This window comes from Rattus norvegicus, chromosome 12 (genome assembly GCF_036323735.1).
Source record: "Rattus norvegicus strain BN/NHsdMcwi chromosome 12, GRCr8, whole genome shotgun sequence".
Lineage (NCBI taxonomy): Eukaryota > Metazoa > Chordata > Mammalia > Rodentia > Muridae > Rattus > Rattus norvegicus.
Window position 1 is genome coordinate 25,191,355 of NC_086030.1, and position 16,275 is coordinate 25,207,629.

The window sequence follows — 16,275 nt, forward strand, 5'->3', positions numbered from 1 at the left end:
TCCCTCTCTGAGCAGCGTCCGGCAGATCCACCCAAGGGGGCCTTCTTAGGGACACCCCCTTCTATATCTTCACCCTTTATCAGTAAATGGAATTGCTGGGTTGCCTGGAAAGGGGGTGCTGGGGTAGACAAACTGACAAGGTAAAGCTATGGCTCACAAGACTCGCACAAGGGATTAAGCCAGTTTACAATACAAGGGTCTTCTCTGGCCCCTGAAAATCACAGTCAGACTGGGAGAGCAGAATGTACTGGATCCTGTCTTTTTAAGCCTCAAGCCCGGTTCATTGCTACCTTAACGTGTTTTAAAAGTTTAACTTGATTATTAATGTGTGTGGGCACACAAGTCCCATGGGCTAGGTGTGGAGGTCAGAGAACAACTATGGGAGTTCTGGGAATTGAACTCCGGGATCCTCAGGTTTGGTGGCAAGCCCCTTTATTCACTGAGCCCTATTGCCTCACAGCTATTTTAATGCTGTCATTTGAAATACCTCAAGCTGGCAACCTTCACAGCAAAGGTTTTAACTCTGCTGGAGTCCTTTGCTTTTCAGCTGGCAAGAGACTTTAACCAGGTCTGAGTGAGGGGCTCTTGTTGTCCGGTGCTAAGAAGCCCACATCCTTTTGTTTGTTTGTTTGAGACAGGGTCTCACGTATCTCAGACTGGCTGGAACTTGCTATATATTGAGGATGACCTTGAACTCCTGATCTTCCAGCCACTGCCTCCCAAGTGCTGGGGTTACACTTAGTTTATTGGGTGTTGTGGGTGGAATCCAGGGCTTTGTGCATGCCAGGCAAGCCTTCTACCAGTGTGAGCATATGGGATGAATCCGCCCCCATGTGACCTTGTCTTTCTATGCTGTCTGGCTTCTTCAGGCCTTCCCCTTAGAGTAGTAATTTTTTTCCCTAGGCCAAAAAATTCAAAAGATGTGGGTGGTGGCACGCACCTGTAACACCAACACTCAAGAGGCTGCGACAGAAGGATCTTGAATTTGAAGCTAGCCTAAGCTGCATAAGGAGACTTTGTCTAAATAAACACATAAGAAAAGGGCCAAAAACACAGTTTTTACTTAATGTATCGCTTTTACGCCTTCATGTTGCAGAAACTTGGGAGAAAAAAAAAAAAGAGAGAGGTAGACAGATTGCCAAGGGGAACCATGTTAAGTCAGGCAGCACCTGAATGGCTTCCTGTCCTCATTTTGATTGACTACCTAGTCTGTGGCACCCAACAATGTAGTCAGTTCCTCCCTTTACCATGTCCTGTCTGCCACAGTTCACAACGTCCCCTGTGATTCTTTTTGACAGACGGGATTCAGTAGCTCCCACGGGCCTTAAACTCGCTAAGTATCTGAGGCTAGCTAGCATGGAACCTCTCTGGTCTTCCTCCAGCTCCCCAGCGCAGGAATTACAGCTGTACCCCACCACCCCAGACTGAGGATTTCAGATCTCCTTCCTCCGTCCCCCACACACCTGTTGCTCTCAGAAAGTTCTTGTTCCGGGAAAACCGCAAAGCTGTGAGACCTCCTCAAACACATCTCTAGATAGAGCCTCCTGCAGGAAGACTGCGCTAACCCCTAGACGAGATGTTCTTATCTGGGGCTCACAGCTTCAACGGTTAGCAAAGGATCCTCCAGTAGCCTCGCCCACTGGCCAATCACCCACCTGTCATTCCTTGCCACACATAAACACCCTGACCCGATAAACATGCTCAGAGAACAGATTCTTGTCTTGTTTGCAACACTGTGAATACACTGACGCCCTGCCCTGTGGCCCCCAGACTTTCCTGCTGGAGGCGGGTCTGGCCTTACAGCCGGGGCCAGAGGGGAGGGAGGGTTCCAGGGTGGGGTGGGGAGGAAGGCGGGGCTTGCGCCCCAGAGTAGCTGTCCCGGGCCGGGGACGGAAGTTACACACCACCACAGTACGATTACTTTCAGTTTTGTTTCTCTTGCTGGTAGCCAACTGCCGGAGGCAGCGGCAGCGGGTTTTCGGGGCTCCCCGGGTCCCGCTGGGAGAATCCAAGATCTGCTGTGTCTGGGTAAGGGAAGCCGGGGGAGGCGGGTAGGGGTAAGAGCCAGAACCCAGAAAGACGAGGCTTGGGGGAGGGGAGAGAGGAAAGGGGAGGGAAGTGAGAAAGCCCGGGAGAGGGAAAGGAAGGGAGGGGGGAGAGGGCAGAGGGGACCTGGAAAGCTTAAGAGGACAAGCTTGGGGCCAGGCCTATCCCTCAACCTCCCACCTTGAGTCCGGAATCCTACACTCCCTGAGTGTAGGCAGCCGCACCCCCACCCCCACTCCGAGTTTTCTCTCCCTACACTGGGGGAAAAGTAAATCTCTCTCTCTCTCCCTCTCCCTCTCCCTCTCCCTCTCCCTCTCCCTCTCCCTCTCCCTCTCCCTCTCCCTCTCCCTCTCCCTCTCCCTCCCCCTCCCCCCCTCACCCTCACCCTCACCCTCACCCTCCCTCTCCCTCTTCCTCTCTCTCTCTCTCTCCAACCCCCTCTCTCCCTTTTTAAAAGAAAAGTCTCTCTGTAGGGCAGGCTCAGCCAGAACTCACTGTTGTAGCCCCAGGCTGTCCTGAAGCTCACTTTGTAACCCAGGCTAGCCCGTGTCAGGCTCCTGAGTGCTAGGATTCCACCAACTCTCCTTATTAAGTCGCCACAGTGCTGGGGACTAGTAGTACCTTTCCTCCAAACAACTCCAGAATGCATTTGGTAGGGAATGTTAAAATCAGAGGGCTCCAGGAGTCAGTCAGGCCAGATCTTCATGACCCCAAAGTCTAGCAAAAGGAAGGAAATGAGCCCCCCCCCCCCATCCTTCATCCTGATCAGTGATTACTTTCAAAACTAGTTGGGGCAGGAAGTAGGCTCCCCTCCCTCCTTCCCAGGACACCTTCTCAGACAGATGGACAGACAAAAGACTGCGGGACGCCGTCCGACATGGAAAAGCGGGGTGCTGTCATGCACCTGACCTAGGTGTCCTTCCTGGCTGCCCCTTTGAGCCCCAGTACCCACTCATAACAGGACCCCATGACCAAGATGAACGTGGTGGACCTTGCCTGTAATGTGAGCACTCGGGAAACTGAGGCAGGGGAAGCACAAGCTTGGACCTAGACCCTAGGGGTGTGGCTGACTTGGTAGAGAACTTGCCTAGCATGCAAGAAACTCCAGGTTCCTTCCCCAGTGCTACATAAACTGGGTGTTCTGTCACACACCTGTAATCCCAGGCCTCCGGGAGCAGAGGCAGGAAGTTCAGAAAGTCGGGGTCATCCTGGGCTACTTGGCAGCTTGAAGCCAGCCTGGGCTACATGAGCTGGGAAGGGCCTGGGCTATACCTACCTTTGGCCCATCCTGGTATGTTACTAATTAGATTACTCCATCTCTGAGGCCTGGGGGCTCCCTGGTCTCATTTTCCCCATAGGCTCAGCACTTCCTACCGTGTTCGCGTGTTTATGATCCGTGAGTGAAGGAGACAGACTGGAAGAAAGAAGGCCTTCCCTTAGTACCCAGTGCCTCTCACAACGCAAGCCAGAACTTACCAGACATCCAGGCGAGTGCGGACACCAGGAAAGGGGAGGGGAGGGACCAGGGTGAAGTGTGTTTGTGGGGAGCGGGAGAGGGGAAGAAACAAGCTAGGGGCATGGCCCGGTGACCTCTGACCTCTGACCTCTGCCCCTTCCCTTACAGTATGACCTCCAAAGTCTCTTCCCCAACCCTGCTGGAGGCACTGAGCAGCGATTTCCTAGCCTGTAAAATCTGCCTGGAGCAGTTACACACGCCCAAGACTCTGCCATGTCTACATACCTACTGCCAGGACTGTCTGGCCCAACTGGACATCGGTGGCCAGGTCCGCTGCCCCGAGTGTCGGGAGACTGTGCCTGTCCCCCCGGAAGGTGTGGCCGCCTTCAAGACCAACTTCTTTGTCAATGGGCTCTTGGATCTTGTCAAGGCCAGAGCTGCCGGGGACAGCCATTCAGGGAAGCCAACCTGCGCTCTGTGCCCTCTGGTGGGGGGCAAGAGCTCGGGGGGACCCGCGACAGCCAGGTGCCTGGACTGCGCAGATGACTTATGCCAGGCCTGTGCTGACGGGCACCGCTGCTCCCGACAGACCCACAAGCACCGTGTAGTCGACCTGGTGGGTTATCGAGCCGGGTGGTACGATGAAGAAGCTCGAGAGCGCCAGGCATCCCAGTGTCCCCAGCACCCCGGGGAAACCCTCTGCTTCCTGTGTCAGCCTTGTTCTCAGTTGCTCTGCAAGGACTGCCGCCTGGGTCCCCATATTGATCACCCCTGCCTGCCCCTGGCGGAAGCAGTGCGTTCCAGGAAGCCAGGCCTTGAGGAGTTATTGGCGGGTGTGGACAGTAATCTGCTGGAGCTAGAAGCCACTCGGGTGGCAGAAAAGGAAGCACTGGCCTTGCTCCGAGAGCAGGCAGCCAGTGTGGGGACTCAGGTGGAGGAGGCGGCCGAACGAATCCTCAAATCCCTGCTGGCCCAGAAGCAGGAGGTGTTGGGACAACTCCGGGCCCTCGTGGAGGCTGCTGAGGAGGCTACGAGGGAGAGGCTGACCAAGATAGAGAGCCAGGAGCAGGTGGCCAAGGCGGCTGCTGCCTTTGCCCGTCGGGTGCTCAGCCTGGGTCTGGAGGCGGAGATCCTTTCGCTGGAGGGAGCGATCACACAGCGCCTGCGCCAGCTTCAAGACACTCCCTGGACATCTGGGCCCACCCGCTGCGTGCTGCCCCAGCTGGAGCTCCACCCTGGGCTCGAGGACAAGAACTGCCACTTGCTCCGACTCTCCTTTGAGGAGCCAAGGCAATCCCAGAAGGACGGTGGGAAGGTTGGAGCTGGCACCCAAGGTGGAGATGAAGCTCAAAGCCAAGGGGATGACAGAACTAAGACAGGGAAGCAGGGCGGAGCCCAGCCCCTGATTCCCAAGGAAGGCAAAGCCCAGAACCCCCCAGAAGATGACGAGGTCCTAATCGAAAGGGGTAACAGACCTAACAAGAAGAAAAAGTGCAAAGGCAGGGGCAAGTCTGTCTCTCGGGAGCCCAGCCCCATCCTGAGGCCAAACCTGGAAGGTTCGGGCCCCCTCCCTCGGCCTGTGTTCTCCTGGAGTTTCCCCACAAGGATGCCTGGGGACAAGCGCTCCCCACGAATCACTGGGCTCTGTCCCTACGGCCCCCAGGAGATCTTGGTGGCCGATGAGCAGAACAGGGTCTTGAAACGCTTCTCCCTCAATGGCGACTACAAGGGCACAGTGCCGGTCCCCGAGGGCTGTTCCCCGTGCAGCGTGGCTGCCCTGCAGAACGCCGTGGCTTTCTCGGCCAACGCAAAGCTCTATCTCGTCAGTCCTGAGGGGGAAGTTCAGTGGCGCAGGTCCCTGAGCCTCGCCCAGTCCAGCCACGCCGTGGCCGCGATGCCGTGTGGAGACCGGGTGGCTGTCAGTGTGGCAGGCCACGTGGAGGTATACAAGAAAGAAGGCAGCCTGGCTACCCGGTTTATCCCTGGAGGCAAGGCTAGCCGAGGCCAGAGGGCACTGGTGTTCCTGACCACCAGCCCCCAGGGCAATTTCGTAGGGTCAGATTGGCAGCAGAACAGTGTGGTTTTCTGTGATGGGCTAGGTCAGGTGATCTGGGAATACAAAGGCCCTGGGCTCCATGGCTGCCAGCCAGGTTCTGTGTCTGTGGATAAGAAGGGCTACATATTTCTGACCCTTCGAGAGGTGAATAAGGTGGTGATCCTGGATCCCAAGGGGTCACTTCTGGGTGACTTCCTAACAGCATACCACGGCCTGGAAAAGCCCCGGGTAACCACCATGGTAGATGGCAAATACTTGGTGGTGTCACTTAGTAATGGAACCATCCATGTCTTTAGGGTCAGGTTTCCTGACAGTTAAAGGGGCTTACGGCTGGGGTGGAGGGCAGGTGGGAAGGGAGGGGGGAGGGCATAATAGAATCAGAGCCACTTGTAGAATGAGGTGGCCAAGGGCATTTTCCCAACCAGAAAAACGCTTGCTCCTTTTGCTATGCGGGGATAGAAGATACTGAGTGATGCTGGCGGCGGCGTGATAGCTCTGAGCACACAGAGGTGCCGGGAGTCAGCAAACCGCTTGCTTTCCAGTGCTCCCTGCACCTGTGGCTTCTGCTGTGCTTTAGGTGTCTTCAATCTAAAGCCCGATTCTTGATTTGTATTCTTCACAACCATTCCTGGGATGCCGGCCTGGCTCCTCTGTAGAGCGCCTGCCTAGCTCCTACCACTGAGGAGTCGGGGCCCTGCTAGCTGTAGAGGGCCTGTCTAGAATCCACCAATGAGGGTGGAGATGTGGCTCAGTGGTAGAGCCCCTGCCTAGAATCCCCCAGTGAGGGGCTGGGGGCGTGGCTCAGTGGTAGAGCCCCTGCCTAGAATCCCCCAGTGAGGGGCTGGGGGTGTGGCTCAGTGGTAGAGCCCCTGCCTAGAATCCCCCAGGGAGGGGCTGGGGGTGTGGCTCAGTGGTAGAGCCCCTGCCTAGAATCCCCCAGGGAGGGGCTGGGGGCGTGGCTTGGTCTTAGAAGACTTGTCTGGTCTGCAGGAAGTCCAAACAATGCCATCCAATTCCCAGGCATATCTTCCTTCCTAGAAACAAAACAAACAAAACAAAACCTTGGAGCAGGGGAACTAGAGTCCTATGGAGGTGACATAAGTCATCCGCTAAGGAAAGGAAGACCCAGTACATGTCAGTCAGGGTATGTTAGGCATACTGGAAAGAGGATGAGAACTGGCCGTTCTCACAGGGGAATATGGAGTCAGAAGAGGCTAGAGATCTCAGAACAGCAATAACTGCTGTGTTCTGCCAATCCATCAGGGAGTAGAAACTTCCTCGGTGAAGTATGGGGTGGGTTTCAAGAAGCCAGGAGTCAGGGAGTGCAGGCACAAGCAAAGGCCATAGGTGTGAGTTTAAATCCAGGTGCAGCATCACACACACACACACACACACACACACACACCTCTGTTATCCCAGCACTTGGGAAGCTGAGGCAGGAGAATCATGTTTGAGCCTAGCCTGGGCTACATGCAGAGATTGTAAAAAAACTGGTCTCTTGCAACTCTCGAGCACCAGTCTGTCCCACAGAAGCCCCATCTCTGGCCACATGTTCAAGTGGATCAGGAAAGGTGCCCACCGTTAAGATAGATCCTAACTCTTCCTGATGGTGGCTGAGGGGTGTCCAGAGAGGAGGGCTGACTCACGGAGGCCATGATTCTGTGACCACTCCTAAGTTCTTCACCAAGGACATGGACCACACCATCCTGTCCTTATTGCCCACAAACCAGACATCTCCCAAGTTCTAGGAAGGCAATGAAGCTCTCGGAAGCCATGAGGATGAGATCTGGGCGGTGCTGAATAAGGCTCGCCAGCTGCAGACACAGCAGCTAGTGGGGGAGGGGTGCTTATGACTGCTGGTGAAGCCCATCGACACGACACCCCAAGGTGGTCAAAGGCTACATCAACTGGTTCTAACTGGACAAACAGAAGTTCTTGGAGACAGAAGAGCAGAATCTTATCAAAGATATCAGTCTTCCCTGAAAGGCCCCCTCAGGAAGCTCAGTGACCTCAGAGGTAGCAAGCTGGCCAGGGTCCCCTCACAAAGGAGATGTCCAGTGTCTGTAGGAGACAGGATAAGAAGAGTCGGTGAACAGGATACGTCAGAATATGGCAAAGGAACATCAGGTCCTTCCTGGTTACGTCCTAGGCTTGCAGGAAATGCAGGAATTCTTACAGACCTCGGATATCAGCAAGTCTCAGGCCTTGAAGTCCAACATGGGGGACATTGTGAACAATGTGCAGACATAGGGGTCTGAAGGACTCCCTGATACCCTTGCAGCCTGTGAAGGGTGGAAGTCTCGATGGCAGTGTTTGGGTTTTACTTCAGTGAAGGTGTGGACAATGTTGGTCTGGCAAGGACAATACCACAAGATCTACACACACACTCCAGCCCTTCCCCTGCCATCAACTGCAAGATCCCAGGTGCCCACACCAAGGAAGATGGTGAATTCCAGCTCGCCTGATGCCGCTAGCCAGTAACCACATCATTCAGGTAAAGCTGGGGGACCAAGGGCCGCCCACTGACACCTCACCCCACCTTCTAAGCAGAGGCACAAGTTGACTCCCCCACCCTGAGCTGCTGTTCTCCTCCCACCATCTCTGCGCCTGCCCAGGTGGGCGGGGCCTGGGAGGCAGAGATTAGGGAGGTCCAGTGTCACCATGTTTCAAGGTCCATAAAAACTTAGTCATGTTTCCTTGGCTCTAGAGTAAGAAAAACATATATCTTTAAAAGCCATATGGGACAAGCAGGGAGGCAGTAGTGATGGTTGGATGCAGAGTGGTAGATTTAATATGCAAAAAGTGGGTATCTTTAATATATAATCCTAGAGGCAAAATAAAACCACTAAACAGACAGTTTAGGCAATCTGAAGTTAAATAGGATTTAACTTTTAAATAGGATGTGACATTTAAACAGGGCATGAAATCTCTATAATACTTTCTTATGCTTTCTACGTGTTTCCTAGGATCTTGTTTATGCTTTTTGTTAGCTTTCTCGGCAAAATCCCTTTTCGGAAATGTTAGCCTTTATGTGAATGATGTGAAGTGATTTCGTCTGTGATGGGAGGGGTGTGACGAGGTGCTGAAGCCAAAAGGCCAGCATGGGATTGGAGTGCCAAGCAGAATTTGGGAAGTCAGCAGTGGCGGACGGGGTGGGGGTGGGGGGACCTAAGATAGGAGGAGGCATAAAACTGTGGAGGCAGATACAGTTGGAAGCGAGCCACTGTCACCTCAGCGCTTTGAGTCTGTGGTGGCGTCTTTGGATAGAGATGGTAGAGTGTATTTAGCCAGGGGCTGTGAAAAAACGAGGCTGAAGAGAGACTTAAGATAGGGACCGTGATGACTCAGTGTGTAGGGGAATCCAGGGGTCTTTGGGACAAAGTCTAGATGGAAGTTTAGGGATAGAGAAGGGTCGTCTGTTTGTAGAAACCAGTGCAGGGAATCACCGATGTCCAGGTGGTCAACTTGGATTACATATAAATTCTAAAGGCTGGCTAGGGGGGTGCAAGCCTGGTTGTAATCCCAGGACTCAGGAGGTGGGGTAAAATTGTGAGCTCAAGGCCAGCCGAGGCTCCATAGTGAGACCCCCCCCCAAATAAAAAGCAGGAGGGGCTGTGGCTCGCAATTGGCACAGTGCTTGCCTGGCATACCCAGTCCCTGGGTTTGAGTCACAGCACTGAATGAAATCAGGTATAGCACACACCTGCAGTCGCAGCAGTCGGGTAGAGGTGGGAGACTCAGAAGTTCATGGTTATCCTTGGCTACAAAGCAAATTCAAAACCAGCCTAGGCTACACGAGACCTTGGCTCTTAAAAAAAAAAAAAGCACTCTTAAAAACAAAAAAAGCAAACAAATAAACAAAAAATCCAAAATGGATAAGTAGAGATCAAAATATATACACGGAGAAGCGTAAAGAAGACTCGAGAGCCCGTGGGATTATAAACAGCAGAGAATTCTGATTTGATAAGGAAAAGCTGAAATGCTGGCATTCTGGCAAAAAGATGCCTAGCTGGACAAAGAACAAAATAGTTTATGCACCCAGGGGAGGCATCTATGAGCAACGACTTGTAAAACGAAAAAGAATTCACCAAATAAAACCGCTGGCATATGCCAAAGATAAAAATGTGTTCTGAAGAAACATGTAGATTCCTGGCACTATAAAATAATGCCTCCCAGGGAGTCATTTGGCAATATTTGCCACATTTTTGGGGGGGGGTGTATGATTGTAAAACTATGTTAATCTCAGCCTGCCTAGAATCCAACAGGGGCTAAGGATTAGAGGGCCAGTGAGTGGCTCAGTCTCTGGCATTGGGGTGGGGTGGGGGTGGGGATGTTATCCCCCTTTGGGGAATACATTCTGGGAAAATAATTCGGTAGCAGAAAAATATTGGCAGAGAGACCTTTATAGCTGCTTCATTAACTGGAAACCGCTCCGTGGTGGGGCAACGACTGAGTAGACTGTGGTGTGTTAGAAGAATGAACCTCCGTGGCTCACAGCTATGACAAGCATTTGGAAGAAATTGTGTGGGACGCAGTCATAAGAGAGGGAAGGGAGAGCATGGGGCTGGGGAGATAGCTCAGTGGGTAAGGATGCTTGCTATCCATTCTTCAAGGATGTGAGTTCAAGTCCCCAGTGCCCATATACAAAGCCAGATGTGGCCCCAGGTAGCAGAACTTATAAGGGTGGGGGACAGAGTCAGACCTGTTTCCTGGCAGGCTTGCGGGTTCAGCGACAGACCCTGTGACAGCAAAGGACTCTCGGTGTCCTCTAGACCTTGTGCCAGCGCGCACACACAGGGAAGGAGAGAGCTCGATTGATTGGATTCTGACTGCGTCATGTCAGCGACCAGTGGGACTGTCTGAATAACTGCCAGGCAGACAATGGACTCCTCATCTGTAAATAGTCAGTGATTTATTTCCGAGGTTATGTCTTTTTTTTCTTTGAGTTATTTGGGCTGATACTCACATCTGTGTACTTCTACTTCAGTTAGTATTATATGCTTGAATACTTCATGAAAAACATACTTCTATAAATAATACTTAAGAATAACTAACTAGCCGGCCAGATGCGGTTAGTGCACACTGGTCACTCTAGCACATAGGGTGAGGCAGGAGGATTGCTATTTTGAGACCCGGTGGTCTCCACAGGTGAAGGGATGGCTATGAAGTTCCCAGCATTCATTAAGTCTTGAGTCTCCTGACCAATCCAGACCAAGTAGTGGGAATACAGAACCTGGTGGGGTCAGAGCAGTTGTATAAAGGGCCAGACAGCGTGTGTGTTGTTGCTCTAGATCTGCACAGGTAGCTGCTCATTAAACATCTGTGAAGTGACTTAATGTGTAGAGAGAGCAAACAGCGCTCTGACACCAAAGGTTTCTTAACCTCAGTATGCCACAACCTTAAGCCATCCAAACTGCAGTAATCGTGGCTGGCGGGAAGTTTCCAGCAGGGGGCACTGTTGTGCCTCCTAAGATAGACTTCAAAAGCAGAGAGAAGATTGGGATGTCCCGCTTCTTTTAGGAAAGGGAGGAGTAAGGGACAAGACTGTAGGGGCTCCTGGGCAGGCGTTTTTTTGTGTAGCGGCAGAGACACAGAGGTGCAGGGGAACCCAGATGGTGTGTGTGTGTCGGGGAGGGGGGGGGGGGTGTGATTCAGTGAGAGAGCTTCAGAAATGAAGCCAGACCTCGTAGTGCAGGCTGCTGCCCCAGCATGTTGGGAGACTGAGGCAGAACAGTAGTAGATTCAAGACCTCCCTTCACAACTTAGCGAGATCATATTTTAAAAGAAATAGGGGTTGGGGATTTAGCTCAGTGGTAGAGCGCTTGCCTAGCAAGCGCAAGGCCCTGGGTTCGGTCCCCAGCTCCGAAAAAAAAGAAAAAGAAAAAAAAAAAAAAGAAATAAAAGAGGGTTGGGCTGGTTGGGCATAGAGGGCTTGCCTAGAATCCCCCAGTGAGGGGCTACCCAACCTGCCACCGGAAAGAGGGAGGAGTTTTCTGGTTCTGAGAGAGAATTCCACAAATGCTTCAGAGACAGAACCAAAGGCTTCTCCGGGGACCTTGGAAGATGAAGGGAGATGCTGAACTCAGTTTGTTTACACTCAGTATTTGTATTACTTTCCAGAAGTTACACAAACAAGCCACTCAGCAAAGCATACAAGTGACCACAGAAGTACGAGGGACCAATGGTCCTGTGGCTAAGAGCCAGGGCCATTCTCAACGCCAGCTGGGAATTAGCTGCTCTGATCGAGGACCAATTACCCTTGACATTTCAGGAAAGTTTGATTTTTATTTTCAATATGGCAAGAGTGGCCCTGTTTATCTTTGGATAGTTTAGAGAAAATAGGATTTGGGGGAAGTGGGGCAAGATCGTGCTCTTTCAGGATTGAATCTATTACTCCATAGTATCATTTCCTTAATCCCTGTGGGTACGGATGGCCAAGGGAAGTTTTTAAAAATGTGTCTAAGGAAATGGGTGGTGATGGAGATCTGAGCTAGACAGAGTTTGAGTGATGGGCGCCAGGGTCCAGAGGCCTGGCCATCTCTATTTGGCAGGAAGTTGAAGGTGGAAACAGTCCTCTAAGGGGGGATTGCAGAGGAGAGAGGCAATCTGTGAAGTAGGGAGAGAGCTGCCTTACCCTAGCTGGTAGTGAAGCTGCCAGAGAGAGCACCAGAAGTGGGTGTGCTGGAAGGTACCAGAGTTGGCCCACCAAGTGACTTGTGGACTTAGCATATCAAAATGACCCATGAGGGCAGAGGGGGGGGGATGTTAGATCTTCAGGGACTTCCAGACACCTGGCATTGGTGGAGCAGTGACATCAAACATTCCTCCCTCTCCTCAAGATACCTCAAGGTGAGGTATCTCAGTGACCAAGTAGAAGACAGTGGGCATACACAGGGAAGAAGGTCAGAAGAAGGCGGAAATCATGGGAAGACAGCACAAGGTGTCTCCAGAGGAAATTGTAGCTGGTTATCTTAGGGACCAGGAGAGAATGGGTTGAGGAGAGATCCTGAGGGTCAGCCCCGCCCACTTCCCCCGTTGCCATGGGACCAAGTGCCTATGCTGTGAAGCCTTATCGTTACATATTTGTACCTCCTGTTTCTAATAAAGTTCTCTGGAACCATTCCTGTATCAATTACTTTTGTGTACCTAGCCTTCCTTGCCTTCTGTGGCAGTGAGAAAAGACACCATGACCAAAAGCAGTTCGGGAAAGAAAGAATTTATTTCAGCTTATAGCTTACTGGCCTGCTCCCCCTAGCTTGCTCAGTTTGGTCATTCATTCATTCATTCATTCATTCATTTATTTATTTATTTATTTATTTATTTATTTTACTTTTTAGAATGCATGTCAATATTTGTCCTACATGTATGTCTGTGCAGCACATGTGTGCAGTGCCCTCAGAGGCCAGAAGTCAGATCCCCATGGTTGTGAGCCCCTGTGTGAGCTGGGAATTGAAACCAGCACCTCTGGAAGAGCAGCCTGAGCCATTTCTCCAGGCCCCTGGATTGCTCTTTTATGAATGCCACGCAGGCCCATCCGCGTATCACCCTTAATAGGCTGGGCCCTGCTACATCAACTGTCAATCAAGAAGATGTCTCACGGGCTTCCCTTCTGGCCAATCTAATGGAGGCTGTTCCTCACTGACATTCCTCTTCCTAGATGACTCGAGTTTGTGTCAAGTTGACAAAGAAGCTGGCCAGGACAGTGGCTGTGACTGAAAGTACCTCACAGGGGCTGGGGAAACGGCTCAGAGAATAAAGCATTTGCCAAATGAAGCAGGAGGGACTGAATTCAGCTCCCCAGCACCCACAAACCACCCGGCTTGCTGATGTGCCCATGGCCCCCAGTCCTGGGGAGGCAGAGGGCAGATAGATCCCTGGGGTTCATTGGTTAGCTAGCCTAGCTGAATCGATGAGCTTCGAGTTAAATGAGGGACCCTCAGATGTGTAGTGACAAGTGCACTTGTCACCAAGCCAGATGACCTGAGTTTGATCCCTGGAATCCACCTGGGTACAAACATAAGATGACTCCTGCAAGCGGTCCTGCGGCTTTCAGACGCCAAGCATGGCATGTGTATGCTCCTGCCCCAAGTATAAACCCAAAACAACACAAAGTGTGTGTGTGTGTGTGTGTGTGTGTGTGTGTGTGTGTGTGTGTGTGTGTGTGTGTGTGAAAGAGGGGGGATTTATGAGGACACCCAACATTGACTTCTGGCTCACATGTGTATATGTACCCCACACAGACATAATCACACAGACCAGCACACACAGTAACCCTGCAGAAACAAGGTTGGAGAACTGCATCTCAGCTCACAGTTCCAGAGGGTCTCAGTTCGCCATGGCAACAGGAATGTGTGACAAAGACTCTGTAGTGCAGACTGGGGCCAGGGGTAGGTGTGACTTTCCAAAGCTCACCCTTGGTGACATAGCCCCACCTCCTCAAGACTCTGCCCCTCAGCCCAGCCTTCAGAAGACAACTGTAAGCCAGGAACATGAGCTTGGAGGTGGTGAGAGTTAAAAGCATGTACTGCTCTTGCAGAGGCCCTGTGACGAGTTTCCAGCATCTCATGAACATCCCTTAACTCGAGTGCCAGAGGATCTGACTCCCTCTTTTGGCTTCTGCAGGTACTGCATGCAAGTGTCCATGCCCAAACACAAACCCACATATACACCTGGCTGAAAAGAAATAGAATCTCAAAACATGAGCCTGTGGGAGACATTTCAGACTCAAACCGAGGCAGATGAGCTCTCCGGCCTGGAGAATTCAACACCAGGACCTAGGAAGCAGAAAAAGATTGCCATGGCTGCCTGGTGGTCACTCCCAGGATGGCCACAGCTGCCTTGGAGACATTGTAGTAGGCAGAGTAACCCACACAGTGACTGCCTGAGATCCAGCCCCTCTCAGCCCTGCTGCTTCTGCAGGACAACTGGAGCCTTCCATAGTAATATGCTACTTCTGATCTGAGCCTTCCCGAAAGCCAGGCACTGGGCAGCAGGAAAAGATGTGTGCTGCCAAGCCTGAAACCCATGGGTGGAGGGAAAGAAGTGTCTCTCATGGGTTGTCCTCTGACCTCCACATGTAGGCAGTGGTGTACACACATAGACACACACACACACACACACACACACACACACACACACACACGCACGCACAGACACACAACCAATAATGTTATTGTTTATTTGTTTTTAAGAGAGACACGATAGCATTCCCTTACAATCCTAGCTCTAAAGATATGGCTCGTTCTGGAGTTCTCTGGCTAGTCAGCCTCTCCTACTTGTGAGTCCTAGGCCAATGAGAGACCCCGTCCCAAAAATACACGAAGTAAACAGTGCCCGAGGCCCAACAGCCATGGCTGCCCTCTGGTTTCTGCTACCTCACGCCGGCTGACACGTGCACAGAAACGCCCACACACAAAACAGGAAGATAGATGGAACAAAGGGGGTTGGAGGCCTTGAAGAAGGCCGTCACGGGGATATGGGAAGATAACTCTGAGACGCTTTCCACTCTGGGCTCCCGCCCCCCCCCCCTTCCCTCCACTGCCTTGTTCTTCCAGCCAGGACCCCCAACAAAGAGAAAGAATGACAGCCTAGGAGGGAATGCTGTGAATGGCCTGGCTCAGGGACAGCCTCGCTGCTGCAGTGACAGCCTACAGAAGAATTCTGCAATTCATTCTCCGATGACTAAGCCCAGACCTGGGCGCTTGGGCGAACCCGGGGGAACGTGACTCAGGAGCAAGCTGAGGGGCCTGGCAGCGACAGGAGACTGCCTCAGTCCATGTGAGCCAAGATTACAGAGAGGACAACCAGTTCCCAGCTCCAAACCCCAAGGCGGAAAGCCTGCCTCTGTGGTCAGACCCACGAGGGGCTCGTGCTCCAAGGCCATGTGGCTGTGAGCCTCCTCCCTCCAAACCCGCTTCTCTTGCTCTGCACTGGGGAAACCATGGCCACACAAGTGTCGGGGACCACCCCGGCGCCCACAGCTCTGGGTGAAAAGCCTGGGTGCAGGGAGAGTGTGGGTCCCAGAGAGAGCAAGAGAGACATAGAGAGAGATGGGGGATGGAGAGACTCTTCCGGGGCTGGAGACATGATCTGGGCTTCCTGCCTGCCTTGAGGAACTGGAGAAGGGAGCTCCAAGGCTTCACTTTTCTAAGGGGCCAGCTCTGAAAACATCTTTGTGTATTCAGAAAGAATAGCGTCTTAGTTCTCCTCTCCAGACCAGTCTGATGGTTCCATGAGCTGTCTGGAGGGGACGTATCCCCAGCTCGGCCTGGTGGGCCGCGCCTGTAATCCCAGCACCTAGGAAGTAGAAGTAGAGGGAATGGAGAGTCCAAGAGGCAGCCTCAGCTACATAGCAAGACTGTGTCAAACGAAGAACACACATGAATGGGGGAAGGGAAGGGAAGGGAAAGAGAGGAGGAGAATAACATTCTGAGAGAGAGGGGGGGGTGAGGAAGAGGGAGAGAGACGGGGAGGAGGAGGAAGAGGAGGAGGTGGAGGAGGAGGAGGAGGAGGAGGAAGAGGAGGAGGTGGAGGAGGAGGAGGAGGAGGGGGAGGAGGAGGAGGGGGAGGAGGAGGAGGAAGAGGAGGAGGAGGAGGAGGAGGAGGAGGAGGAGGAGGAGGAGGAGGAGGAGGAAGACGGCAGCTGCGACGACAGGACAGGAGGGAGGTAGGGAGGGAAGGAGGGCACCATGGCGGTGGCATGGTCATGTAAAGAGAA

The 16,275-nt window shown here is 52.6% G+C and overlaps 1 protein-coding gene and 1 long non-coding RNA gene across 5 annotated transcripts in view; one reads left to right on the forward strand and one right to left on the reverse strand.

The window, feature by feature from the left end:
- Nucleotides 1–1,872, reverse strand: part of LOC120095911 (uncharacterized) — a 19,944-nt gene extending 18,072 nt beyond the window's left edge. For both annotated transcript variants that reach the window (XR_010056732.1, XR_005491883.2), the window contains exon 1: nt 1,464–1,872. This is a non-coding gene — a long non-coding RNA (uncharacterized LOC120095911). The remainder of the gene's footprint in view (nt 1–1,463) is intronic.
- Nucleotides 1,870–12,678, forward strand: Trim56 (tripartite motif containing 56). Of its 3 annotated transcripts, none has more exons than XM_039090067.2 (3): nt 1,870–2,028; nt 3,371–3,533; nt 3,671–12,678. In XM_039090067.2, exon 3 carries the CDS (start codon nt 3,672–3,674, stop codon nt 5,874–5,876), a length of 2,205 nt encoding a protein of 734 aa, XP_038945995.1. In that variant the 5' UTR covers nt 1,870–2,028; nt 3,371–3,533; nt 3,671; the 3' UTR covers nt 5,877–12,678. The 3 variants fall into 3 exon arrangements, with proteins under 3 accessions (XP_038945995.1, NP_001386614.1, XP_038945996.1); NM_001399685.1 differs by having other exon boundaries at nt 1,954–2,028; nt 3,405–3,533; nt 3,671–5,876; XM_039090068.2 differs by lacking the exon at nt 1,870–2,028 and adding an exon at nt 2,431–3,049 and having other exon boundaries at nt 3,405–3,533.
- The last annotated feature ends 3,597 nt before the right edge of the window (nt 12,679–16,275 follow it).